We start from the raw sequence: 27,307 nt of genomic DNA on the forward strand, positions 1-27,307 counted from the left end.
GGGTGCTCAGCGTTACCATCTCTGTTCGCTCTGGGAACTCAGATTGAGCCGGAGCTTCTGGTGGGAGGCGTCCTGACCCCGCTTCCCTCGGCCTGGGAGCTGGGCCTGGGCTTTTGTCCTCACTCTGCATCCAACAACCTGTGCAACCTTGGGCGGCTCACTCAACCTCTCTGAACTGCCATTTCCTCTGGAGGGGGTTCTAAGTTCCAGTGGTCCTTCAGCTCCACCCTAGGGCCCGTGGGATAGAGGATGCACAGAGTAGTGGGTGAGGAAAAACTGCTGGAAACCAATGGCTTCTTGAGCACCTACTGTGTCCCTGCTCTGATGGGGGATTACACCGCCCAAGGCACTCCCAGCCAAGGGCTCCCAGCATTCCACGGTGACCACAGAGGGTTATTCTGTAGCTACTCTGAATGTGTCTGTGTTAGTAATACCGGCACCTATTTATACAGTTACGGAATGATCGCCAAGGCATAGTTTTCAGTGACAAAACCTAACCCGGAACAATGCGAGTGGCGTGCTATTTGCATCGGGGTGGGGGGAGGGGCTAGATAAGGTAGTGCTCCTCGTGTTTGCGTGACAGAGCCATGGACAGGATATGATGGTTGCCTCTGGAGAAGGCTCTCCAGTGGCTGGGCCGGTGGGGACAGGGAGACCGACGTGTGCCCTTTACGCTTTTTTTTTTTTTTTTTTTTTTTCCAAAAGCTTATTTATTTTGAGGCGGGGAGAGGGGCATCCCAGGCAGGCCAGAGCCCAAGGTGGGGCTCGTACTCACAAATCGCGAGATCGTGACCCGGGCCAAAATCAAGAGTCAGACACTTAACCGACTAAGCCACCCAGGTGCCCCTACACTTTTGAACTATGTGAAAATTCTCCATATCCGTATTTATCACGTCTTAATATTTTCCGTGTTAGGAAAATTAAAACCTGACAATGCTTGGGGTCGTTTTCTGTAGGGGTTTGGTCCAGGCTCCTGGGAGTAGGACATAGTGACATGACCCATCTCCCCCCACCCCCACCCCACCCGTGCTGCCCCCACCCACTTCCCTTTGGGTGAGGACCAGGTGATCTGAGGAGCCCTAGTCTCCCCCCACTATTTGCGCCCTAGGACCTCTTCCTCGGCTTCCCTCTCCCTCTCTTCTGGGTAGGGGGCTGCACAGACCTCCCCACCCCCCTGCACTCCCAGAGGCTATGGCCCCGTCAGATACGAAGGGGGCTATTCCTCTGGAGCAGCGTGTGCTCTTGGGGTCCGCTCGGCCCCTCTCCCTCACCCTGACCTCGGATCTCACCATCTTTTCTCTCTGGTTCCTTCCTCCTCTCCGTACCTTTCCGGCTCCTTCTCTGTCTCCATACCTTTTGACTGACCGACTCCCACTGACAGAACTTGGTAAGTGAGCCTGGGAAGGGCAGGGGCTGGGGGAGGATGGTGGGCATCATGGGGACGGGGCTTCAAAGGGGGAGTTGCTCTACCTGCCCAGGCAGAGCTCAGCCCGCCCCCACCTTCTTGGGCCCCCGGGTCCTATGGTGGAGGGAGAGGTGTTGGTGTCAGCTGCTCAGAGCTGTCACACTCTGCCGCTTTTGGCTATTAGTGCCCCTTCGGGCATTTAATTGACCCCTCCTTCTGACGGACGGATTCCACGCCAGGGAGAACTGAGGACCCCACAACCTGACAGGGCCAAAGGAGCGTTGCCTATACAGTCTGCTGGAGTCACTTTGCACGCAGGGGTGGGGGGGTTGGGTGGTTCTGGACGCCCTGCTGCTTGTCTGTACCCCAAGATTAGCAGTGTTGTTTTGCCAACTTATAATTGCAAATAGAAAAAGAAGATAGAGACTGATGGGGACATATTAACATGCTTTTGCTCCACAAATGTGTTTGACCGCCTGTGGGACAGGTCCAGGACCGTAAGAATTTTGCAAACTGTCAGGCTTCACTGAGGGCATTCTTTCCAGCCAGGACCATCCCCATCTGGAAAGACTTCCTGGTGGCCTGGCTGCCCCACCTCACGGCAGGAACAGGTTCTGGAAGAGATCCCTTCCAGAGATCCCTCTGGTTACAAACACGTACACCGAGGAGCGGGGAGGGGCACCAGGCCAGGGGTGGGTAACACAGGATGAGCAGTGGGGACATTTCCTCCTGGGGCTGACAGCCCAGGTCTGAAAGCCACCGAGCACCTGAAATAAGGATCGGGAGACGCTCTCCACCGGTTGGCTGCAAAGCGTGAGCATCTGCCTAGGTTGAAGGAGGCTTATTTGGGGGTAATTTCTCCCCATGGAGGTTGAGTCCATTTCTGAGCAGGTCAGACCCTGGGGAGTCAGTAAGTCACCTCTGCCACCTCCACCACTGGCTCTTTTGATCTGGGGTCTTGGGTAGCCTGAAGACCTCACACGAGGTGTCAGAACGAGCCTTCAGCTGCCGGGCCACAAGCAGAGCTTGTGAAGGACATGGGAGCTCTGAGCTACCTGGGATCCAGTGTCTTCCAGGCCCCCACTGGCTGGCCAGTGTGGGGTACACAGGGGTTCGCTTTGCCATTCAGCTGCTTGGGTGATCCCATCCCCTGTGTAGGGAAGCCAGCGTTCTCCCTGGTTGACACGTTTCAGGGGGAGGAAGGGGAAGAAGTTGTGTCCTGCTGTCCCTCTCCTGCCCAAGCCTACTGGGGACACTCAACTTGCTTCTCTCCCCTCCATTCCCTTCTGACCCTCTTTCCTCTGTCTCCCTGCTGGGTCCTCCAACTGCAGATCATTCCCAGTTGGGGTCACTGGGACTGAGGAAGGGGACAGGAGGTGGGAAATGAAATGAACCAAACCACCTGGAGGGGACATTTTAGGCATCTGAAGGGATAACGAAGGCAAAAAGACCTGGTCGAGACTTCCAGAAGGCCCAGACAGGGACAGGAGGCAGGGTCAGAGAGCTAGGCCAGGGTCACCCAGAGGAGGCCAGACCGCTTTTGGGGGGGGGGGGGCAGGCAAGCCCCACCACGGGCACCTCATCCACCTCCAGCAAAGCCACTCGGCTCCTGACCTTGGCCTCCCAAGCCCTCTCTGACTGGTTTTTCTTCACTTTGCCCCAGGGCCTGAACAGCATGTTCGAGGTGTACCTGGTGGGGAACAACTCCCAGCACTTCATCATCTCCCCCACCTCTGTCCAAGGGAAAGCGGACATTCGCATCCGGGTGGCCGTCCCCCTGGACTATGAGACTGTGGACCGCTACGACTTTGATGTAAGACCCCCCAACTTTGCTGGGTAGAAGCTATCAGGGGAAGCAGGGGTGATCCCATCCCCTTTAAACTCCCCTTCCACCTCTCCCCATTCTTGCCCTATGTATCTGACTCTGAGAAGCCCACGGAGCCCCTGACAGGCGCTGGGCTGAGCCCCCCATTTTCAAGGAGCACAAGGAAATGTCTGGAAATTGAGCAGAATTTATAAGGCATGATCACAGCCTCAGAAGCCAATAGTGAGCCTCACTGCCCCAGCCCCTGCCAGCCCAGCCACCAGCAGAATCAGTGACCACCCTGGCCCTCTGGACACTGATGGGGGGGGACTCACAGCAACACACACCTGGGATGGGCAGTGACGCAGACAGGAACTCCCTGTCAGGACCTGTAAAGGCCCCAGGGGGACTTTGTGGGGGAGAAGGCTCCAGGAGCACGTGAGAGCTTACCCAGGCCTCTGCTCTGCACACCCAGCTCTTTGCCAACGAGAGTGTGCCTGACCACGTGGGCTATGCCAAGGTGAAGATCGCCCTCATCAACGAGAATGACAATCGGCCCATCTTCAGCCAGCCACTGTACAACGTCAGCTTGTACGAGAACGTCACCCTGGGGACCTCTGTGCTGACAGTCCTGGTGAGTCTTGCTCTTCTACGGGGCCATTGAGCTCTGGGGATGCCCATGGGGAGGCAGCCAGAGGGATCTGCCCAAGAAACCTGGGCAGTCAGGGAGGGGGTGCCCCCCCAAGCCCCCAGAGGCTGTGGCGTTTGCATATTAAAGCATCTGGACTCTTTATAATGGGGCTCCCGTGGTCAGGGAGCACTGCGGAAAGAGCGCCAACCCGGGGGAGGGTGGGATCGGGCCAAGGACACTGGTTTTCTGCCTTGGCCCTGAGAGGCACTGAGCCTGAGTAGGCCAGGAGCCCTGGCAGTGCCCTCTAATAGAGATAGGGGCCAGCCGGCTCCGAGGAGGGCCACCCTCGCTCTTTGAACACAGGCACCAGGCAAGAATGGGCTTCTCAAGGGTATCTGGCCATCCCCAGCGGCCCTTGGCTGGGACTTTGACAAGAGGCCTCTCCCAGGGTCCGTTTGTATCAGTCGGTATTCTTGATGGCAAGGGACACAAACCCTTAAGTGGTTCAAGTAAAAAAAGGACCAGCTCGTGTAATTCAAAGTGTAAGTGATTTCAGGCGTGGCTGTATCCAGGCGCTCAGTTAGCAAGAATCTGCCTTTAGCACCGAGGTGCTGCTTTTTTTTTTTTTTTTACGTGGGCAGAGAGGAACACCAGCACCCCCAGACTTGCTTCTTACCAATTTATCACCCATCGTGGGAAAACCGTCTTCTTTTTGAGTAGTTCCAGCAAAAGTCCCAGAGCCGATTCTCCTTGCTGGGCCCTCCTGGACCCAATCATCATGATCCTGAAATACCAGAGATGGGTCACACTCCTCCCGGTGGGGCCAGAGGTTGCGTCAGCTGCATGCAAATTCTATGGGCTGGAAATGGGACAGGGGCTACGCCAGAGGGGCTCCTGTTACCAGAACAGAGAGGGTTGGTTGCCGAGCAGATCCAAGTGGCAGTTTTATGGTATGCAAGCTCAGCTCCCACGCATAGTAGGTGCTTCGTGAATGTGATGCAGTTCAGCTCACCGCTGCCCTTCCCTGCCCACTCTGAGGGCCTCAGGGGCCCCGTTTCCATTTCTTGTTCCATCCTTACTCCGAGCCAACGCCTTGCCTGCTGATCCCAGGCCCCCCGACTCCGAAGTGTGTTTACCGACAGATGGTATGAAACCGTACTGAGCCCCCAGGCCCTTCCCATCTGACAGTTATTAATATTCCAAACAGATGTTTAGCTTGGCGGCCGTTTTCCTCTCCGCCTGCTTCCCCAGCCCGTGGCCCCGCTGGCTTTCACCAGGATGCTCCTTGCAATCAGTCACCTGGTGCCTGAGGTCCCACGGATCCTCTTGGCAGCCAGAGAGCAAGTGCCGGAGGCTGAGGTCGTCAGCTCCCCGCCCCCAGCCATCTTCAGATATCGGGCTGAAGGACACCCAAGCAGCCTGCGCTTTAGGGACCCCACCCCAACGGGCCCGGGGCCACATGGCAAAGATTTCAGGCGTCCGGCTTGGGGGGTGTCCCTGGGGATGGAGGTCCCACTTTGCACTCACAGGTTCCCACAGCCCTGGAGAAGGGTTGCCGAACCTAGGGAACAGGGGTGGGGAGGCACACCTCTTGGCTGGTGGCCAGTTGCTGGGGTCAAGGACAGTGTGTTAGGCCCGCTCTCCTCTGGGGCTGCCACCAGAGAGTAGGTCCTCACACTGGGTTTTCTCAAGCACCAGAGCAGTTCCTGGGCCTGCGTAGACCCCGGCCCGGCTCCCACAAACGCCTTCTCCAGTTGCTTTCCAAACGCTCCACGGATGTGTTCAGCTTCCTCTGAGTGTCTCTTCCTAGGCCTGGCTGGTCTGGGCAGCCTCCAGTGCCTGAGTCTAAGCCTTGCCCACCTCCTTTTCAACACCCCTGACCCCAGGGTTGTGGAGTCGTGCAGATAGGAAGGGGCTCTTTCACCCAATGATAAGCTATGGTCCCAGGGCCGTGTGCCTGCAGGAGCTCCGGAGAGCACACGAAACTGGGTGGGCCCTGCTTTCCTTGCCTTTGGTGTGCGTTAGTCTAGCGACGTCACCTCTGAGAGCCTTCATTTCCCCATCTGCAGAATGGGCATGAGGCCGCCCAAGACCGCCGTCAAGAGGTGTGAATGTTAGGTGCGAAAGAATCCCCTGCGCGGCCCCAACCCGACCGACCCACCATCATCTCCCAGGGAGCTTCCACAGCTCCTAGCAGGTGGCAGGTTTCATGGCCTCACCCACCCCCCTGCCCAGGCCTGACCTGGCCTCCCCCACGCTGCCATTTTCTGGGGTCAGTCTGATCTTTCCCCCTCCTTTGCTGCAGAAGGAGCTGAAGTTATAGCTGTCTGCTCAGGGACTGTGAAATTCCTTCTCCATGACCTTTTCTGGGATGTTATTAAAATGTTTCATGGGCAGTTGTGTCAGAAAAAAATTACGCAAGAAAAGGGAAATGTTTTAATTTGCACTGAGGAGGGCTGGGGCAGAGCCTGCTGTGAGGGGCCTCCCACACAGCACTGGCCCCTGCTTCCGTGGCTTATCACCTGCCCTGGGGTGGGGGGCGGGGGAGGCAGCAGGTTGACAGTGGGGAGGGGCAACCGGAAGGAGAGGGTCTGTCCCCTCCAGCCTCGTCTCTGGCCAGGCTGGAAGGGCTGGACCCTTGTACCTCTCCGCTCCCTGGACCTCCCCCAGCCTAGATTTTGAGACCCTTCTAGCCCCCAGTTATAGCACAATGAGTTTCCACTGGCGGAGGGGAAAGCGTGGGCACCCAGAGTGCAAAGGCTTGGCCGTGAGCACTGACTCCTTGGATGCCTAGGGCTGCTTCTCTTCTTGTACCTTATCTGTGAAATGAACAAGATAGACTAAGATGTGTCCTTGGTCCCTTCCAGACCTAGAGCCTGGGGCCGTCATGCCCAGAGGAAGGGGGATGGCGGAGCTGACCTCTGAGGGCGGCTACCCCTGTTAGTGTTGCTACTGCAATAATCATTTCGGTGGCCGTCACTGTTGAGTCCTAGCTGGAAACGGGCACTTTACATGCGCTGTCTCTAACCCAAGAATGCGCTGCCACTCTCATTTTACAGGTGAGGAAATGGACGCTTAGGTTAAGTGATTATAACTTGCCCGGGCCCCCCAGGCTAGTAAGTGATTGAGCTGCAGTCCCCAAAAAGACTGTCTGGCCCCAAGCCATAGGCCCTTAACCAGTGGGCTGCCCATCCAGAAGGTTCTGAGTTGTGCCACTGAGCCTGTCCTTTCAGTAATGTTCAGAGCTGAGGGTGAGGAGAGGAGCCAGGAAGTGCCCTCTGCAGGACCCAGGTGGGCAGGCCACAGGGTTGCTCCAGGCATTCTGTCTCTGGGTGACCCTTGAGCCCTTCCAGAACCTCTGGCACCATCAGGTGAATTTTGGGCTGTGTAGGTCCCGAGCTGCTCAAGGGTCAGAACTGCGTGAGCTACTCTTACTGACGGGAAGACCAAGTCGGGGAGACCAGAGCGCTTTGCCCAGGGAGACGGGAACCCCAAGGCAGCCCGGATTAGAAGAGGCTTCCTGGCAGGAGGGAGGATGCAGGACAGATGTCCATGCCAGCCGGGACCGGTCCTCTAAAGGACGACCATGCAGGGGGAGGGTGCAGGGGCACACGTACCCACGCATGTTCGGGGGGGGCACGTGAGGTATGCTTGCGGCGGGGGGAGGTGTCCACACAGGCATGGTCTTGTATCCGTACACGCACATGCGTATGCAGCTACGTGTGCCCAGGGGCATGTGTATATAACACACGTTTGTGTTCATCAACATGTATAAAGGTTCCTGTATCATGTTGGTGGCTCCCCATCCTCTAGATGGCGCTGCTTGTTCCCCTCTCGTATCCCCAAGCCACTCTGATTCTCACCTTCCAACCCCACCTCCTGACGTGACAGCAAGAGTCAGGTGGGAAGGCTGTGGGGTGTCTTCCTGGGATTCTGCTGGGCTCGGGGCAGCCCTGCAGCCTGACCAATTGGTACCTGGCACCTAGCAGGGTTTCCTGGACAGTAGGAAAGCAATCCAACCCTTCGTTCATTCAACATATGTTTTACGAATACCTACTATGTGCCAGGCACGTGGCCCTGAGGACAGTAATGATGTGAATCTTGCCCTCATGAAGTTTCCAGTCTCCTGGGAAAGCCTGATGTTCATATTAAGAAATGAATCTTTAATTATTATTTGCTACGAGGGAGAGATCGGGGGATCTATGAAACCTATCACAAGACACCTGACCTTGACTGACGTCAGAGAAAGCTTCCCTAAGGAAGTGGCAACTGAGTAGGCATTAATAGGTGAGTGAGGGGAGGAAAGCACATTGGACAAAGAGGGAATGGCATGTGCAAAGGTCCTGTGGCTGAAATCTAGTGAGGGGGGATGTGCTCTGTAGGGAGGTGGACTTGTATTCTTTGGACATGGACAGAGCTCAGCTCTTTCTCTTTTTGTCACCCACCCCAAATATAACCATTGGGCTGCTGTTCTGACAATGGAGAAGTCCTGTATCAAAGCATCCTCATTCTCTTACCTCTTCCTTCCTGGTGGCCCGTGGCAGGCATTTGGGAGACAGCTGACAGAGGTGGTACCTGGGATGTGCGATGAGCCAGCCCAGCCTCCCACAATAGGGTGCTCGTGTCCCCAGATTTATTAGCTCCATGTCCCTGGGCAGTGGAAGAGGAATGCTGAGAAGGGACAGCAGCCAGGAAAGAGGTTACTCCTAGGGCAGATCTTATTGTCATCCAGGGCCTCTGTCCCTGTTCCAGGGAGACCGGGTAGAGCAGGAATGGGCAGAAGATGGACAGTCTGACAAGATGGGATTCTTCTCTAGGCGTAGAAATCAAAGCAGGAAGGAGAGACACATAAGAGCCCTGACTGGGCTGGTGTGGGGTCCCAGGACCAGCTCACAGTTCACTCAGCGCAGGGGCGGAGTGCTACCCCTCAGCTCCAAGTTGGCCTTATAGGGGCCGATAGGCATGGCTCCTCTCCCTCCTCCCTGCCCATCTTCCCAGCCTGTCCTTGGGAGACTGATAATGTCTTGGGCAGGGTCAAGAATCCTGTTCTGCCGCGGGCTGGCCACTCCATTTCCCGGTTTGGTTCCCTTGCCCCCGGCTTGGGAAAGTACCACCTGCCCAGCACACAGGGCTGGGTTGCTGGGAGACCCCAGGGTGGTGACGTGGATGTAAGCAGTCAAGGGCTTACAGTCATCCGGAGTGGATTTTCTTATCAGTGGCCTTAAAGGACCCTGATCTGGCTGGCCTGTACCCCTTCGGCCTGCGTACAATCCCCGTTCTGCCAAGATGGGCCCTTGACAGTCAGCTGAGCCTGTGTCGTCCCCTCCGACCTGGGGAGGTGTGCTGAGAGGTCCTGTCCGGGAGGGCTGTTGTTAGAATGGAACGGGACAGTTGGGGAGGGCCCTCGGCACCAAGCCCGGCCAGCAGCGCGTACTCAGAGGAAGGCAGGCAGACAGACAGCAGATGTGACAGGAGGGCTGGCTTCCTGGGTGTCAGGCCTGGGCATGTGCTCAGGGGCCTGGACTCCAGAGGCCCCACACTTGGCCTGTCAGTGTCTTGAAATTCTTAATTTTTGAACCAGGGGCCCCCCGTGTTCACTTTGCACGGGGCCCTGCAAATTATGTAGCTTGTCCTGGCTGTAGGAGCTTTATAATGCCCTGCCCAAAGGCACGCCCTCTGCTGTTTCCGTGCGTTCCCACACTCCGCGCACGCTCGGTTAATGCTTGCTCTGTGCCGTGCTCTGGACAGGGACCCTCAGCACATGTTCCTATCACGTAAGAAGCCACCCAAATTTGGCTGCATAAAACAGGAGCCGTTTTCTTACCCTCACGGATGGATTGGGTAGGTCAGGAACATGGAAGGGGCTCAGCGGGGGCGTCCTTCTCTGCTCCTCCGGGTGTGGCATGCCCAGCAGCTGGAGGCTTGTCCCTCCCGTGTCTGGTATCTAGGCTGGGCCCACTGAAGGTCTGGGTCTACCTGACTGTCGTGGGCACCCACACACGGCCTCCCCCCACGGTGCACACATCTCACACACACGGGTGCCAAGCAGGAGCCCTTTGGAGGAGCCCTCTGGGGAAAGAGTGTCCCAAGAGAACCAGGTGGAGGCTGTGTGGCCATTTCTGACCCAGCCTCGAATTCACACATTTGTGCTGAATTCTACTGGTTATTAGAGAGTCACCAAAGCGAGCTCACATTCAAGGGAAGGGGATGTAGACCCCCCCCCCCCCCCGCCCCGCTCAATTCTCAATGGAAGGAATCTCAAAGCACAAACACTGTGCTCCAACACAGAGATCTCGGAGCCACTTTAGTGCTCACTCTAACTCAGTACCCCTTTACTGAGATGTCCTATGAGAGCATGGTGCCGTGAGAAAGCAAGTGCCCTCTCCTCCTCCTGGATGCCCTGCAAAAACCAGCCGAAGGGGAAACCCTTCAAACCCTGTGTTGAGCCTAGTCAGAGCTCTCCAAGAATAGAAGGGGGGGGGAGGAAAAGAGAGTAATCCCTGCTGCCCCCAGGTACCCCCTGGCCAGTAAAGTTCCAGTGCCCTAGGCCTGGGTTGGCATTCGAGGCCTCCACACCCCAGCCCTGAGCTGTTTCCAGCCCTCTGCCCTGCCACACCCCTCACCCTCCTCTCCTGCTGACCAGATTGCCCCACTTCCCTTTACATCACCCACACGCTCTCACACTTCTCCCCCACCTAACTCTTCCTCCCTCCTGTCTGAGACCATCAAAACTCTGCTTAACCTAAGAGCCGGCCCAGTTGCTAGCTTCCCCACAGGAAGCCCTCCCCCTGATAACTGGCAGTCTCCCTTCTCCCCAGCTCCCCTGGGTACCCGGCACCTTGTTTTCCCTGGCAGTTCTCACGGCTCAGGGCTTTCGTGGTTAATGTCCTTTCCTCCCCACTGCACTTAGAAACGTCACTAGGGCGAGCTTAGTCTGGGGATGCAGACCCCCAGCCCAGGAACAGAGGCACGGGGGCTGGGAGGTGCAAGGGCCACCAGATTCCAGGATCGCCTGGGCCTCCCAGTCCTAATCAAGACCTGTGATTGCAAGGTCAAGGCTGAAATGCACCCAGCCCCTCAGCCTGGCTCTTCGAACAGGTGAGCAGGAGCTGACCAGGCTCCCTTGGCTGTTGCTGGGTGGCACTGGGTGCCACTGTGCCCCTGTGTCTCTGCTGCAGAAGCCTTAGCCACTGTCCCCTCCCAGAGCAGGACTCCATACTCTCTGAGACAGAGAGGCCCCCAGATAATACTCCATTCAGTGGCTGTTTAGCGAGGACCTAGAATGACGGCAGTGAAGAAGACAGACATCCCTGCACATTCCAGGGGCAGGAGACAGACGGTGAACAAGCAAGCCCAGAGCGTGTCAGATGGGGATAGGCGTCACGGAGGAAATTACAGCGGTGCGGGTGGGGAGCAACAGGGGTGGCGGTGTTACTGTGTTCTCTCCAGAGGTCAGGGAAGACCGACCTCGCACAGAGGGGGGCAGTGGATAGAGGCCTGAAGGAAATGAGGGGGGAACCCGGGAAAGAGCTGCCCCACGCTGAGGGAGCTGCAGGTGAAGACTTGAGACAAGAGCCTGGGGGTGTAGGTGGAGGAGAGGTGGCCAGAAGGTGACTGGCTAGGACAGGGAGCCCATCAGAAGTGCCAGCCAGAGAGCTCTGATGGTCACCGTGTGGGGAATAGGCTGAGGTGGGGTGGGGAAGAGGGAGGGCATGAGAGCACCAGGGTGGAAGCTGGGAGACCAGGTGAGAGATGACGGTTCCAGTCACAGGTGGCCGTGCTCACGCCCAGTTCTGGGCAATGGCTTTGCCGTTCTCCGCAGGCCCAGCACGGCGCATCCCTCTCCGTCTCCACCTGACTTCCGGGTGAGCCCTGCACCTCTGCAAACACAAAAGTGGGCAGACACTGGCTAGGGGTCCTGCCTCGGCTTCTTACCGGCAGGTTGGCCTTGGGCTTGTAACTTCCTTTCCCTGGGCTTCAGTTTCCTCCTCTATAACATGGGAGGATAATTTCCATCTCAGTAGTGTTGTGGAACCATCTATGGAAAGGTTGGAGTCCAGAGTCCCCACGTAGCCAACGCTTTGATAGTGGTATCAGCACCTGCTGCATGCCAAGTGTCCAGGACCCTCTGTGCTGTTCTAGAACAGTGGCCTCTCCGTGCTTCTGATAGCATTGGTTCAACCTGATTGTATCCTTGCACAAAGATGGCAACAGAAATTGCCAACACGAGGGGCGCCTGGGTGGCGCAGTCGGTTAAGCGTCCGACTTCAGCCAGGTCACGATCTCGCGGTCCGTGAGTTTGAGCCCCGCGTCGGGCTCTGGGCTGATGGCTCAGAGCCTGGAGCCTGTTTCCGATTCTGTGTCTCCCTCTCTCTCTGCCCCTCCCCTGTTCATGCTCTGTCTCTCTCTGTCCCAAAAATAAAATAAACGTTGAAAAAAATTTAAAAAAAAAAAAAAAAAAAAGAAATTGCCAACACGAATTACTAGTAAGTCTGGGAGATCACGTGAGCTGATGAGCGGGTCTCGTCTAGATACTTCAGCAAAACCCAATAGAGACAGGCAGGTCAAAGCAGGGAAGAGCCCAAGCTAGACTTCTGGGACAAGCCTGGGCCACCTCTTCCACCTTCCCCTTCCTGAGAAGGGCCTCCTGACCCCCCTACCTGGTGCTCTCCCACCCCACCCCCTCCTGACACCCTTCACTGCAGGCATCTTAATTGATCTCATTGTTCTCCAGTCCCTTGAGACAAGACTCCAGCTGTGCTTAAACAGAACAAAAGCTCTTCCAATTTCCCCACCGTTTAAAAGAAAATTGAATATCTGCAGCCTGGGGAGGGGGAGAGGGAGGTGAAAGACACACACACATATACACACACGCATACACACAGTCAGCCCAGCCCAGCTCCCAGGCTTGACTAGAAGGCCTTTGTAGACACACCCTCCCCCATTCGGGGCGTGTCCAGGCTGTACTTCCGGACCCTCTAATCTACTCCTGGGTTCATCGCCAGTCGGAGGGAACAGGTGCTGGAGGGAGCAGAGCTGGCTGCCGGTGATTGACGGGTCGAGTTCCTCTGTCTGTCAGGCCTCAGTGCTCCTGGGCTGTGTGTTATCTCTTTAATCTAAATATCAATCCGTAAAACCGAAATGGGATGGGATGAGAGGTAGGACAGGCACTAAGGAGAGACAGAGAAAACAGCAGGCTGCCGGCTGCCCACCACCACCCAGGGCTTCTGGAAGGAGCTTTGGCAGGGCCTGTATTAGGACCGAGAGCTGCCCGCCCCCACCTCTGCCCCTGAGATGATTGCCCTGGACCTTGTTTAAGGTCTGACCATTTTCAGTCATCTCCCATAGCTACTTGATTTTTGGCAAATTGACAGAAAGCCCCGTTGCCTATCAAGCTCTGGAACCCTCCCTCCCCTGTGCCTCCAGAATCTCCTGTCCTTGACCAGAGCAGCTCTGTCACTGACCTTTGCCCCTTTACCAAAAAATGGAAAGAACAAGCCTTGTGAGCTTAGCAAATCATAAACCCTTTGCGATATGTTAATCGTCTCTTCTGGATCCGTGGTACAGAAGCAAGCTGCGGATGTCTGGGGAGGTCAGTAACCTGTCCAGGGCCAGCCAGCTTAGTGCGTGTCCAAGAGCCAGGATTCCAACCTGGCTCTGTCTGACTCCAAAACCCCTGGACCCCTCTTCTGCTTGCTGGTCACCATCAAGTGCCACCCCACACTGGGCTCCAGCCTCTTGTTGGAATAGGCCAACTCGAGAGTCCAGGGAGATGGGCGGAGCACGGGCCTCGGATACAGGAGCTGCTCAGTTACCTGGCGACCTTGAGCAGGTCCCTGGTTTCTGGGGCCTTGGTGTCCTTATCTGTAAAATTAAGGGGTTGTGCCTCACTCTCTGAGGCCCCCTCAGCGCTAACAATGTGTGACTTCCTGCCCCGGAGAGTTCCCCCACCTGCGCCGAGAGCCTGTGGTCCCCTGCACTCTGCCCGTCAGAGTCCCCCTTCAGTAGGTTAGCTGCTGATTGTTCCTGCTCAGGCTGTTGCTCACAGGACACCAGAGCAGAGAAAATGGGCCCCCTGGGCGAGGGGACAATAGGAAGCGGTGAGAGTGGCCAAGGCAGAATGAGTTCATAAATGCAGTCAACCAAATGCCTGCACAAAAGGCACCTGTGCCCCGTGCTGGGAAGGTTATGGGCCCTGGGATGGGACCACAGGGGCAGGATGGGCTCCAAGCAGCCCCCAGAGCCTCGGCCTGACAATCTGTCCAGGGGGCAATTGGGAGAAAGGGGGCCCACAGAGGTTTAGGAAGAAGTTGAGCTGGGCCTATGCATTTGGGGTGACTTTGTCTTGCTGTACAGTCCCTGTGGGGGACAATGACAGCTGTGGTTCCTGCCAGCTTCTTTCTAGGAGGGGTTCAAAGTCCCTATACCCCCATTGGTTTAGTGTTTTCCAAACTTTACTATAATCCATAATAAAAACTACATTTAACTCCATGGCCCAGAGTTAACACACACATCCATATCTAGAACACAAACAATACTTCCTTACCACATGTAATAATACACTCTAGCATTTTATTATTATTTTTTATTCTTTTTTTAAATTTATTTTTTAATTTACATTCAAGTTAGTTAGCATCTAGTGCAACAATGATTTCGGGAGTAGATTCCTCAATGCCCCTTACCCATTTAGCCCATCCCCCTCCCACAACCCCTCCAGTAACCCTCAGTTTGTTCTCTATATTTAAGAGTCTTTTATGTTTTGTCCCCCTCCCTGTTTTTATATTATTTTTGTTTCCCTTCCCTTATGTTCATCTGTTTTGTCTCAAAGTCCTCAGATGAGTGAAGTCATATGATATTTGTCTTTTTCTGACTAATTTCACTTAGCATAATCCCCTCTAGTTCCATCCACGTAGTTGCAAATGGCAAGGTTTCATTCTTTTTGATTGCCGAGTAATACTCCATTGTATATATATACCACATCTTCTTTTCATTCATCCATTGATGGACATTTGGGCTCTTTCCATACTTTGGCTATTGTTGATAGCGCTGCTATAAATGCTGGGGTGCATGTGCCCCTTCGAAACAGCACACCTGCATCCCATGGATAAATGCCTAGTAGTGCAATTGCTGTATCATAGGGTAGTTCTATTTTTAACCTTTTGAGGAACCTCCATACTGTTTTCCAGAGTGGCTGCACCAGTTTTGCATTCCCACCCGCAGTGCAAAAGAGATCTTCTTTCTCTTCATCCTCGCCAACATCTGTTGTTGCCTGAGTTGTTCATGGTAGCCATTCTGACAAGTGTGAGGTGGTATCTCACTGTAGTTTTGATTTGTGTTTCCTTGATGATGAGTGGCGGTGAGCATCTTTTCATGTGTCGGCTATCTGGATGTCTTCTTTGGAGAAGTGTCTATTCATGTCTTTTGCCCATTTTTTCACTGGATTCTTTGTTTTTTGGGTGTTGAGTTTGATAAGTTCTTTATCGATTTTGGGTACTAGCCCTCTATGCGATATGTCATTCGCAAATATCTCCTCCCTTCCGTCACTTGCCTTTTAGTTTTGCAGATTGTTTCCTTCGCTCTGCAGAAATTTTTTATTTTGATGAGGTCCCAATAGTTCATTTTTGCTTTTGTATCCCCTGCTTCTGGAGACGTGTTGAGTGAGAAGTTGCTGCGGCCAAGGTCAAAGAGGTTTTTGCCTGCTTTCTCCTTGAGGATTTTGATGGCTTCCTGTCTTACGTTTAGGTCTTTCATCCATTTTGAGTTTATTTTTGTGTATGGTTTAAGAAAGTGGTCCAGGTTCATTTTTCTGCATGTCGCTGTCCAGTTTTCCCAGCAGCATTTGCTGAAGAGACTGTCTTTATTCCATTGTATATTCTTTCCTGCTCTGTCAAAGATTAGTTGGCCATACGTTTCTGGGTTCTCTATTCCGTTCCATTGACCTGAGTGTCTGTTTTGTGCCAGTACCATACTGTCTTGATGATTACTGCTTTGTAGTATAGCTTGAAGTCCGGGATTGTGATGCCTTCAGGTTTGGTTTTCTTTTTCAAGATGGCTTTGGCTATTCAGGGTCTTTTCTGGTTCCATACAAATTTTAGGATTGTTTGTTCTAGCTCTGTGAAGAATGATGGTGTTATTTTGATAGGGATTGCTCCAGCATTTTATTCTACTAGATTCTGGGTTTTTTATGAGAACTTTTAACATCAACTCTCTTAGCAATTTTCAAATATACCATGCAGTGTTATTAACTGTAACCACCATGCTGCACATTACATCCTCATGAACAGTTTATTTTATAACTGCAAGTTTGTATGTTTTGACCCCCTTCACCCATTTTTCCCTCTTCCCACCCCCACCTCTGGCAGCCACACCAATCTGTTCTATCTGTGAGCTGGGTTTTTTGCTTTTTAAGGTTCCACCCATAAGTGAGATTATACAGAATTTGTCTTTCTCTGACTTATTTCATTTTGTATAATGCCTTCAAGGTCCATCCATGTTGTCACAAATGGCAAGGTTTCTTTCCTTTTTTATGGCCAAATAATATTCCATTGTAAATATACACCACATTTTCTTTATTCGTTCATCCACTGATGGACATTCGGGCTGCTTCTCTCTGTTGGCTATTGTAAATAATGCTTCAGTGAACATGGCGGTGCAGATACCTTTTCTAGTTAGTGTTTCCATTTATTTTTGAGATAAATACACAGACGCAAGATTGCTGGATCATATGGTATTTCTATTTTTTTTAATTTTTTTAAATTGTGTATTTATTTTTGAGAGAGAGAGAGAGAGCAAGCAAGGGAGGAGCAGAGAGAGAGGGAGTCACAGAATCTGAAGCAGGCTCCAGGCTCTGAACTGTCAGCACAGAGCCTGACACAGGGCTCAAACTCACAAGCTATGAGATCATGACCTGAGCAGAAGTCAGACGCTTCACTGACTGAGCCACCCAGGTGCCTCCATGGTATTTTTAATTTTGGGGGAGGGAACCTCCATACTGTTTTCCATAGTGGCTGCACCCATTTACATTTTCACCAACAGTGCACAGGGTTTCCTTTTCTCCACATTCTCTCCAACACTTGTTATTTCTTGTCTTTCTTTTCTAGCCATTCTGACAGGTGTGAGGCTATATCTCTTTGTGGTTTTAATTTGCACTCAATGATCAGTGATATTGAACACCTTTTCACGTTGGCTGTCTTCTTTGGGAAAATGCTTATGCAGATCCTCTGTGCATTTTTTTGAATCAGATCTTTTTCTGCTGTTGAATGGTAGGAGTTCTTTATATATTTTGGATACTTACCTCTGATCAGATTTGTGATTTGCAGATATTTTCTCCCATTCAGTAGGTTGCCTTTTCATTTTGTTGATGGCTTTCTTTGCAGAAGCTTTTCTTTTTTCCCAAAGTTTAATTTTTTTAATGTTTATTTTTGAGACAGAGACAGAGACAGAGCACAAGCAGGGGAGGGGCAGAGAGGGAGACGCAGGATCCAAAGTAGGCTCTAGGCTCCGAGCTGTCGGCACAGAGCTGCATGTGGGGCTCAAACTCACGAGCCATAAAATCATGACCTGAGCCTAAGTTGGCACCACCCAGGTACCCCACTCTGCAGAAGCTTTTTAATTTGATGTCCCATTTATTTATTTTCGCTTTTGTTGCCTTAGCTTTTGGAGTCAGATCCAAAAAATCACCAAACCTGATGTCAAAGAACCTACTACCTATGTTCTCTTCTAGGAGTTTTATGGGTTCAGGTCTTACAGTCAAGTCTTTCATCGATTCTGAGTTAATTTTTGTGTACGGTGTGAGATACTGGTTTAGTTTCATTCTTTTGCATGTGGCTGTCCAATTTTTCTAATACGATTTATTGAAGAGTGGGCTTTTCTCCATTGAGTATTATTCTTGGCTCCCTTGTCGAATATTAGTTGACCGTATATGCGTGGGTTTATTTCGGGCTCTCTATTCTGTTCCATTGATCTCTGTGGCTACTGCTGCTTTTATGCCGATGTCATACCGTTTGGATTACCATAGCTTTATAATACAGTTTGAAATCAGGGCACGTGATGCCTCCAGCTTTGTTCTTTTTTTGTCAAGATCGCTTTGGGTCGTTGGGGTCTTTTGTGATTCCATGCAAGTCTTAGGATTGTTTGTTCTGTTCCAATGGGGGGAAAATGCCATTGGAATTTTGATGGGGATTACATTGAATCTATAGATTGCTTTGGGTGGTATGGGCATTTGGACAATATTCATCCTTCCAGTGTATAAGTATGGAATATTTGTTTATCTCTGTCATCTTCAGTTTCTTTCACAATGTCTTATACTTTTCACCTTAGTATATTCTATTGTATTCTACTAGATTTCTTTTTTTTTTAATGTTTGTTTATTTTTGAGAGACAGAGTGTGAGCAGGGGAAGGGCAGAGAGAGAGGGAGACACAGAATCCGAAGCAGGCTCCAGGCTCTGAGCCATCAGCACAGAGCCCGCCACGAGGCTTGAACCCATAAATCGCAAGATCATGACCCGAGCTGAAGGCAGACGCTCGACCAACGAAGCCATCAGGCACCCTTACTAGATTTCATTTTTAAAAATACTAGTCCTGACCCTCTGAATTGATTTCATGACCAACTAAAGTCTGGCAACTGAACATCTCTAGAAGGAGCCCCCTCTACTTTACTATGCAATGATGAGGATGATGGTGGCGATATTATCATCTCATGTTCCTCAAGTGCTTGCTACAGGAGGCAGAGTAGCAAAGACCCCAGGCTCCAGACTTAAACCACCCAAGCTGATCCTGACTCGGCCACCTGAGCCATATGACTATGTTACTTGTATCAGCAATGATCAGGACAGCTACCTGTCGCAGAGGCCCCCCAAATAGTTTCATAAACAAGATTGAACTATATTTTCTCTCCCATGTGAAAGCAGTTTAGAGGTGAGCAGCCTTAGGTGGCCCCTTCAAGCTGTCTTCCCCCCTGCCCCATTTCTAGTTATCTTCATGGTCCAAGGTGGCTGCTAGAACTCCAGCCATCATATCCACACTATAAGCTGCAGAATGGAGGAAATGAAGAAGGGTACTCGCCCTCCCTTTTAAGAAGACTCCCTAGAAATGTCTTGCAAACCTCTGCTTTCATCACATTAGCCAGAACTTAGTCACATGGTTGTGCTTATCTACAAAGGATGTTGGCAAATAGTATTTAGGCAGATAGCGTCGTTAACGCCTAAAACTAAATTTTTGTTCATTTGAAAAAGAGAGCATGGATGTTTAGTCTGCAGAATAACCTCTGTGTGCCTCGGTTTCCTCTTCTGGAAAATGGTGATGAGGTTCATTCCTTCTGGATTTGTGGTGGGTCTTCGAAGAAATAATACATGCAAAGAACTTAGCACAGTGCCTGATACAGAACAGGTGCTAAGCGACAGGTGCTAATATGAAGTGCTTGGAGCCAAACTCAGCCCCTACGTGTTATCTCCTTGAACCCCCATGACAACCTGGTGAGGTAGAAATGAACTTCCCCGTTTTATAAATGAGAGCATTGAGACTCAGACAAGTTAGGTGTTTGCCTGAGGTCACACCTATGGAAAGGGCAGAGCTGAGGCGTGAACTCTTGTCTCTAGAACGCCCAAGTCCTTTCCCTTTGCCGTGAGGTAGCACAGCCTCCTCGTGGAGACTGCATCTCTCCCTGAGAGCCTGGTGAGACTGCGGGCCAAGAGGTATGACAAGAGGCGCACTGAACTTGACTGGCCGATGTCCAAGCTGAATTGAAGGCCAGAGCGCACTCTGCCTGTTCGGCCACCTGCAGCAGGTACCCCCTACCTGGAAGAGAAACAGGGCCCGGACAGAAGGCCCCTCTAAGCTCCCCTTGTAACAAGATCTGTAAGCTTAGGGTCTGGAAGATAAGGGCCTTCAATTTGTCGAATGGTCCTGGGCAAGCCCCTTTTCTCTGCAAGCCTGGGTTTCCCCATGTGCAAAATGGGTGAAATGCTGTTCATCCCCTCCCCCCTGTTCTGGGGACATTGTGAACAGTGTGACCCGCATGTTTGATCTTCTGGGGAAACAAGTCTTTACAAAGGAGATACGCTGCGTTCCTATCAGTGAGCTTCCCTGTGTTAGAACCTTCTGGCTGTTGGAGGTGGGGCGGGCAGGGGAGTGAGGGCACACGAAGTCTGTGAGCGGGGACTGCCTCTCAGGCTCGAGGGCTCCCAGCACGCCCTCCCCACCCTGCACTCACACACAGAATGGGGCTGTCTTGCCGTGAAGCCCTGGGCTGAACTGGCCCAGGTGAGTGAGGGCTAGGGCTGCAGGACCTCTGCTGGTCTCCGAGATCACGGGTGATTTATAGTTCCTGCGTCGGACTTTGACCTTAATTTCTTCTGTCGTTGCGGGGCTGTAAAATTCATTAGGGACCCGCAGGCGGAGTGATGGAGATGTCAGGCGGGCAATCATGTGGGTATTTAATCTATCAGATGTGTGGCTTGCCATTTAGGGAGACAACAAGAGAATGTGGAATCAATACGCTTCATTAGCGAGCAGCACGTGCTGGCCCAATCAGTGCCCACCAATGGCAGCGGGCCTGGGGGGCGTGCCACCCGGGTTCTAAGTCACCTTGGGATGAGGACACGTCCTGGCACGCGTGTGGGGCCAGCCCCAGCCCGGGTACCTCTCACCACCTTCTCACGAGACCTGGAACTGCCTGTTGCACCCCGCAGGGGCTGAGGAAAAGAGGGAACGGGTCAGAGTCAGGGCAGGGGTGTATGGTGAGATCCAGTAATGGGGGAGCCATGGTTCGACTGTACCCCCAGGGGGTTGATTAGACTGTCTTTTCTTCCTCCTTCCGTCTCCTCTGCACGGAAGGTCTCACTTAACTGAGACTCAGCCCTGGTGTCTGGCCGCACATCTCTCCGGCACCCTCCCCTCCGCATCCTCTACCCTATAATCCCAGCTTGATAACTGGCCCCAGAGAGGCTCTGAGTCCCTTCTGATTGTGAATGCCTCGTTCACCCCCAGGCAGCCGGCTACCCTCCCTCCTGCATCCCCGGAAAATGGCTTTCTGTATCCCAATTTTCTTTGTTTGACGGTCAGATGTGATTTTGTTTTATTTTTTTAAAGTCACTCAGTTGAGTCCTGCTCAAACCTAAGGCATAAGGGAATGGATGGTGGCATCCAAGGGTTCGGAGCTGAAACTTTCTTCCTTTTCATTTTGCTGTGTATGAATATCAGAGAGACTGGGGTTCGAATCCCAGCTCTGCCGGTGACCATCTGTGGGACCCTGAGCCGCTTGCAGCTGTGAGGACAGGGCCATGCTGTGTGGCTCACCGTGTGTGCCCAGTCTGTGTCTGAGGCCTGGCTCCCCCCACAAGCACACCCCGACACAGGACTTGCAGGCAGGCCGTCTCCTTGGGACGCGGCCCCGGGTAACCCAGGACTGGGAAGTGAGATAAGGTCACCCAGGGGGGGCATTGCGAAGCCACTTACCGTGGATCCCAGTGGAGCTCCATCCACTGGGACATCTGAGGGCGGAGATGAGCCTTTCCACCCCAGGGCCACGAGTCTGGGGTATTGATCCATGGACTCCAACCCCTGTTGACAGAGGGCAGCTTCCGGGATACCCTCCCGTGCCAACAGCTTCCTTGGGAAAGAAAGCCCGCAGGCTGAGAGTGGCTCAGGCGCTCTGAGCAAAGCAGCCCCTCCCGGGTGGAGGTGGGCACCGGGGGGTTTTGCGTGGCGCCGGCTGCTTGTGCCAGTCGGGCGCTTCCCGCATCCGTAAGGTGAGGGTGTCTGATACTCCTCTCCCAGAATGGCAACGGAGATGGAACGTGTCAGTACACGGACTTCTTAGAATAATGCCTGGAGCCCAGTCGGGACTAAACAAGGAGGAGCTGCCGTTAACTGCTGCTCCAGTTAGCACCAGCTAAAGTTACTTCTTCTGTAAAATGGGATTGTGACCTCCGTCTTGTCGGTTGCTTTAAGGATTAGGGACCAATCAGGTCAAGTTCCTCGCGCAATGCCAGGCCCACAGGTGACACTCAGCAAGGTGGTGGTCTCAGTTATCCCTGTGCCTCCGAGGGGAGCCCCCACACCCCTCCTCCGGGCACCGGCTCCCGCGTCCTCCTGGGGACCACCAGGCGCGGCCAGGCCCTGGGCACTGGCAGCCGCCGGCCGCCCTGACAGCCTTTGACATCCTGTAATTGCTTTCCCAGGAAGACTCCTTTAAGCACAGAGCTGCTGGCCAGAGCAATTTGCTCCCCATCAATTTTTATTTCCACGTTTTGAAATAAAGAGAAATAAACAAGGGGCTGGGGGAGCCCAAGAACAACACCGTGTCTGCAATAACAAACATGCTGGGGTCCCCACTCACCTGTCAGCCCGACTCTCATGCCTCCTCCCCCTGCCACACAGGACTGACCCCTTCATACCTGGGGTGTGGACCTGGCTCCCACGGGGCTCGGCGACCGTCCCTTCCACCCACACCTGGCCCGCAGCTGGCCCAGGGCTGTTAGAATTGGGGGTGGGGAAACTGCCACTTGCTCTACACGATTCTGTTCTCACTGCCGAGCGCTGATCTGAAGCGCCTTACGTGTAACGCCTTTAGTCCCCGTAACAACCCCGTGAGGCAGGTATTATTATCAGCCCCATTGAACAGATGAGGCTTAGAGTAGATGTCACTGTGGTTGTTCCCTCGTCTCCCGCCATCTCCCTCCTCCCTGTCGCCTTTCCTCCCGCCCCGTTGTATCCTTCTGGTGTCCTTGCCTCCCCAGAAATCCATCTACTCAGGACCGGGGACTCCTGGCTTGTCACTGGTAGAGAGGACCTCATAAGTCATCAAATAGAATCTTTTCATTCGTTCTTTCATTCAGCTCCTCTTTGTGGAGGGTCTCCTGTGTGCGTTCCACTGGTTGGGGGCTGGTGATCTATGGGAAGCAAGACCATGCCTGCCCTCATAAAGCTTACAGTCTGTGGGAGGAGGTAGCCAGTGAGCGTTCACCCAGATGTTCCTGCCGAAACCGGGCCCTCTGCCCACTATGTCCAGCCACGAGCAAGGCCTGTCCACTCCAGCGGAGTCTGGCCAGTTCCCAGCACAGCCCTGACCACCCCCCCACCCCCACCCAGTCCAAGCCCTTTGCCTCTCACCACCACTGATCGCTGTGACCACCTCGGCTCTTAGCCCATGCGGCGGCCAGCGGGCAGCCGAGTGAGGCTTTACAAATATAAGTGGGTCCTGGGAGCTGAGCCCCCGACGGGGAGAAGGAGCGCCGTTGGCCCAGGGAACGTAGTGCAAGGGTTGTGAGGCAGGAGCAAGCCTGTCCTGTCAGAAGCCTGAAGACTGAGCGGCGAGAGCAGAGTGATCCAGGGATGGCTCGGAGAGGAGGTCAGCGGCCGCAGAGGCTGGCCCGCCTCGGGGGTCATGGCAGGCAGCTTGGATCCAAAACGCCCAGGGAGCCTTCTGAGCTGGCCAGTGGCGTCTCATGGCATCAGCCTGGCTCTGATGGAGGCTGGGCTGCGGATACCAGAGCAGAAGCGGGCAGATGGGTCAGGAGGCGTGCAGCCCAGCGTCTTACGCAGGTCCCGCAGCTGTGTGGTTAGGGCACTCTGCCATTTTGTCAGCATTGTCGTGATCCCACACTTAGCCCAAATCCTTTCCGAGGCTCTTGGTGCCTGGTCTTGTGCTGTGCGTCCCAGTCCCAAGGAGAAGGACGTTCTGACCCTCAAGGAGCAGAGAGTCCAGCAGGGTTAGCAAAGAGGCTTTAACTTTAACACAACTTGCACAATTAGCTGTTGGTAGCTGGAGGGAAGACAGGGTTGAGAGATCCTGAGGACTTTTCTGCACTCAAACCATGATGATTTAGTCTGCCATGGGCATGGGTGATGCAATGGTGACTGTCCATCCCCGATCCATAATGGGACATGAGGGAGGAGGGGCCCCCTTCCCTCTCTCCGCAGCCCCACCACCAGCTGGGTCCCTACCCTTTTGTAATTGCTTCCCCCAACTCGGTGACTCCACCTTCCCATGGGCTCTGAGCCTCTGTCCCCAGCCCCAGACTCTCCAGTGGCACCCTCTCGTCCTCAGGTCTCCTACATGCCCGGAAAGCTGAGAGCAGGACCCAGGGGCTTTCCTGAGTATATTTTTCTTCCTAGGATCCACAGGGTCACGGTGATCTCTCCTGCACCCCGTTGTGCACTCCCTGGTACCACTGCCCGTCTGGAACACTCCCTTCTTATCCCCTATATGCCATTTTCCTTACAGCTACTACTATTTCCTCCCCTCCCAGGAGTGTGTCCATTCCCCTGGCCAGGACCCCCGCGAAGGTGCTCGACCAGCAGCTTCCAGCCAAACCCTTATGCCCACCTAACCCCCGCCATGCGCCCACCCATCAATGATGAGGGCACCTGACACACCCAGCATTGCCCCGGAAGTGTGGGGCAGACTAAGTATTTCCCGGCCGTTGGCTTCTGCCTCGTGTCTTAGGAAGAAGCAGAGATCCTCTCGCAGAGCACCATGGGAGGGAGTGCGGGAACACGGGAGGGGACCGGGCCTCATGGGCCTGATCTGGCCAAGTGGAGGTCACCCAGCCTCTCGGCTACCAGGTTCCTTCTGCGGAGTCCCTCCTGCTCTCACCGGCCGCACCAGCTTCTCTGCGCTTGCCGGAGTGCAGTTAATCTCCCATAGTTTAAGGAGTTATTCAGAGAGGCTCAGCGAATGATGAATGTGGAAAGCATTACCAGCAAAGCGCCGGGGCTCCGTGGAGCTCTTTAAAAATGCATTCTCCCATGTAAATTTCTGCTCCATCAATCCTTATGACATGTCAAACATTGCTATTGTTTCCTGAACAAATTGTACCGTGTGCCCTTCTCTGCAGATCTGTGCACGGGAGCAGAACTGCTCGCTGGCACCCGCTGCCTGCCACCATTGCCGGGACCCGGGGCCGCTGGGGAGGCAGCTGGGCCCGCCTTGCTTCAGAGCGGAAGCCCCGTGCAGGGTGTCTGGGCAAGCATGCGTGACAGGGGTGCGGGCGCTAGCGGGGAATGATTGAGTGAGGGCCTGCCAGCTGCCAGCCTGCAGGGAAGGGCACACAGGTGGATGGGAAGGGGTGTGGAGGGGCCACAGGGGTTGTGATCAGGGGTGGGGTGGGGCCTGAGACGGAGGGTGAATGCGAGCGTGTGCGTGTGTGTGTGTGAGATTGTGGAGCGGGATGGGGTCTACCTGAGCCAGGCAGAGAGAAGATTTCCATGGGAGGCGGGAGTACAGGAATGTACTAGGGGCTGCCTGAGCCACAGAGAAAGGAAAAAGGAGAAAACGCGCGCACGCGCACGCGAGAGAGAGAGAGAGAGAAAGAGTGTGTGTGTGTGTGTGTGTGTGTGTGTGTGTGTGTGTGTGTGAGTGTGTAGAGGGAGTGGGAGGGAAGAGTGAGGACACGGGAAGAGAGAAGATACAAGGACAGGACTCAGAAGCTGTAGAGAAGAGTCGTGGCTGTTTGAAACCACGAGAGACCAGGGCGTCTGTCCCCAGGGAAGGATCAGCACTATCAGAGAAGAGCAGCACCCAGTGGGTGGCAGTTCAGAGGAAGACCCAGGGAAAGGCCAGGGCAGGAAGGAGCAACTTGGGGCGTAAGGCCCAGCGTCAGCGATGGGTCTCTGCAAGGCTAGTAAGAGGGACGGCAGTGAGGTGCAGGGATATAGGGGGACAGTGTGTCGACAAGAGAGGCTCTTGGTCCAGAGCAAATGAATGGAAGAGGGTGGGAGACGGTGACTACTCGGGTGGGAGATGGTGACTACTCGTCGTGAAAATAGTCTGGGTCACAAGGGGGCCCTTGGGGGGGGGGGCTGGGAGAGGGGAGGACCTGACCGCTTGTGAGGTAGTGGGTGCCGAGAGTGGCCGTGAAATGTGATGAGCCAGGCTGGGCGGGGCCGATGGCATACAATTGGCATACGTGTTGAAGGGAGAGCTGTATCCAGAAGGTGCCAGGTGGAGAGCCCTGGGTGGGTTGGGAAGGGTGCCTACAGCCAACCAGGCTGCCCTGGCCTTCAGTGGGTGACAGCGTCTCCCAGTCTAGGTCCTGAGTCACCTACACATACCAAGACCAAGCTTGGGCAGAAGTGGGGGGACCTTATTTGAGGGCCAGGGGCCTTGGCTGAGGGCCTGCATCCTAGGAAACCGCAGCCAGAGACCCCTGCTTCCTCTGCCGACGGGCACGGCCAGCGGTGCTGGAACCTACCCCTTCTAGGCAGAGGCTGGGGTAGGACCATTAAGGCAAGAAGGAGACTGCTGTGGGGATTCATCTAGCTTCTAGAGGGCAAGGACAGTGACCTGGTAGGAGCACTCTGGATCCTATGGCTGAGCCCTCGAACGGCAAGACGACCCCTCTCCCCCAGCTCCATCAGCAGGCACAGCAGGGGAGGGGAGTGGTTAATAGCACACCAGAGCGCAGGTGAGATCCTATCTGGTACTGTGGCCATTTGACCTTGAACAAGTTGACTGACCTCTCTGAGCCTCCGTTCCATCTGTAAAATGGGGATAATGCTGGTGCCGGTCCCACCACCGCCAGGGCAGAGCCGTCGGGAAGATGGAATGAAATAAGGTGGGGGAAATGCCACGGTGCATAGCACGGAGTTTGTGCTCCAAGGGAGATGCTGCCCTCCAAGGGGCAGCATCTTAGCTTCCCCCTGCCCCGTAGCCGGGGCCAAGATGGGCATTTGTGACTCGGGCCCGGCCAATCTGGGAATTTGGCTCTCCCCCCACTGCAGGCTCACCTTGTCTTAACCTTTGGAATTTCCCCCACCACGCGTATTTATTTTTTTTTTCCTTTTTGTCAGCAGAAGAAAATTACACTTCTGCCGGCATTGTCCATCACGGAAATAAGCACTCGCGATGCAATTATAAAGGCCCAAATGAGGGAATTAGTTTTGCTGGTAATGCCAGTGTTGGGGAGAATCAGTGTAGACGCCTTATCAATCAGGCTCTGGACAACAGCCAGTCCCAGCCGCACCCTGTCTCCATGTGCCATCGGCAGGGACGGCGGCTGACCCGCAGGCCCCTGTCCCCGGGCTGCACGCGCTTGCGCTGGAGGAGGCTGGTGCCGTGAGCTGCCTCCGAGCTGGGTGCCGGCAGTAGGGTCCTTCCCCAGGAGCTCCCAGGGCCTCCCAGTGTCCAGCCAGTGGCTGCCCCGTAGACCCAAATACACCTGGCCAAGGAGGTCTCTCCCGGGACTCATCAGTCTAAAATAGCAACCCCAACACCTACTAGATCCTTTCCGGCTTTGTTTTCCTCACAGTCGTGACCGCTGTCTGAAATTCTATTCCTTAGTTATTTCTCCCCTGTGTTCTTGTCTTCTCCCCCCGCCCGACTGTAAGTCACGTGTCAGCCAGGATGTCGGCACACTTTTAGCTGTGACTCCGGTGCCTGGTCCAGTAGCTGGCACACTGGAAGAACCCAGAAAATATTTAGTGAATACATGACTGAGAGTATCTGGTCACTGTCTTCACAAAGGT

General features: G+C 54.0%; 1 protein-coding gene across 6 annotated transcripts in view; it reads left to right on the plus strand.

Annotated features, from left to right (window-relative positions):
* The window catches only part of CDH23 (cadherin related 23), a 418,091-nt gene that overhangs the window by 255,236 nt on the left and 135,548 nt on the right, over window positions 1-27,307 (plus strand). For all 6 annotated transcript variants that reach the window (XM_086679923.1, XM_086679917.1, XM_086679919.1 and 3 more), the window contains exons 12-13: window positions 3,069-3,218; window positions 3,685-3,843. In XM_086679923.1, coding sequence (XP_086536049.1) covers window positions 3,069-3,218; window positions 3,685-3,843 — 309 coding nt within the window. The remainder of the gene's footprint in view (window positions 1-3,068; window positions 3,219-3,684; window positions 3,844-27,307) is intronic.

This window comes from Puma concolor, chromosome D2, assembly GCF_028749965.1.
Source record: "Puma concolor isolate L17-30 chromosome D2, mPumCon1.1.hap2, whole genome shotgun sequence".
In the NCBI taxonomy this organism is placed as follows: Eukaryota; Metazoa; Chordata; class Mammalia; order Carnivora; family Felidae; genus Puma; species Puma concolor.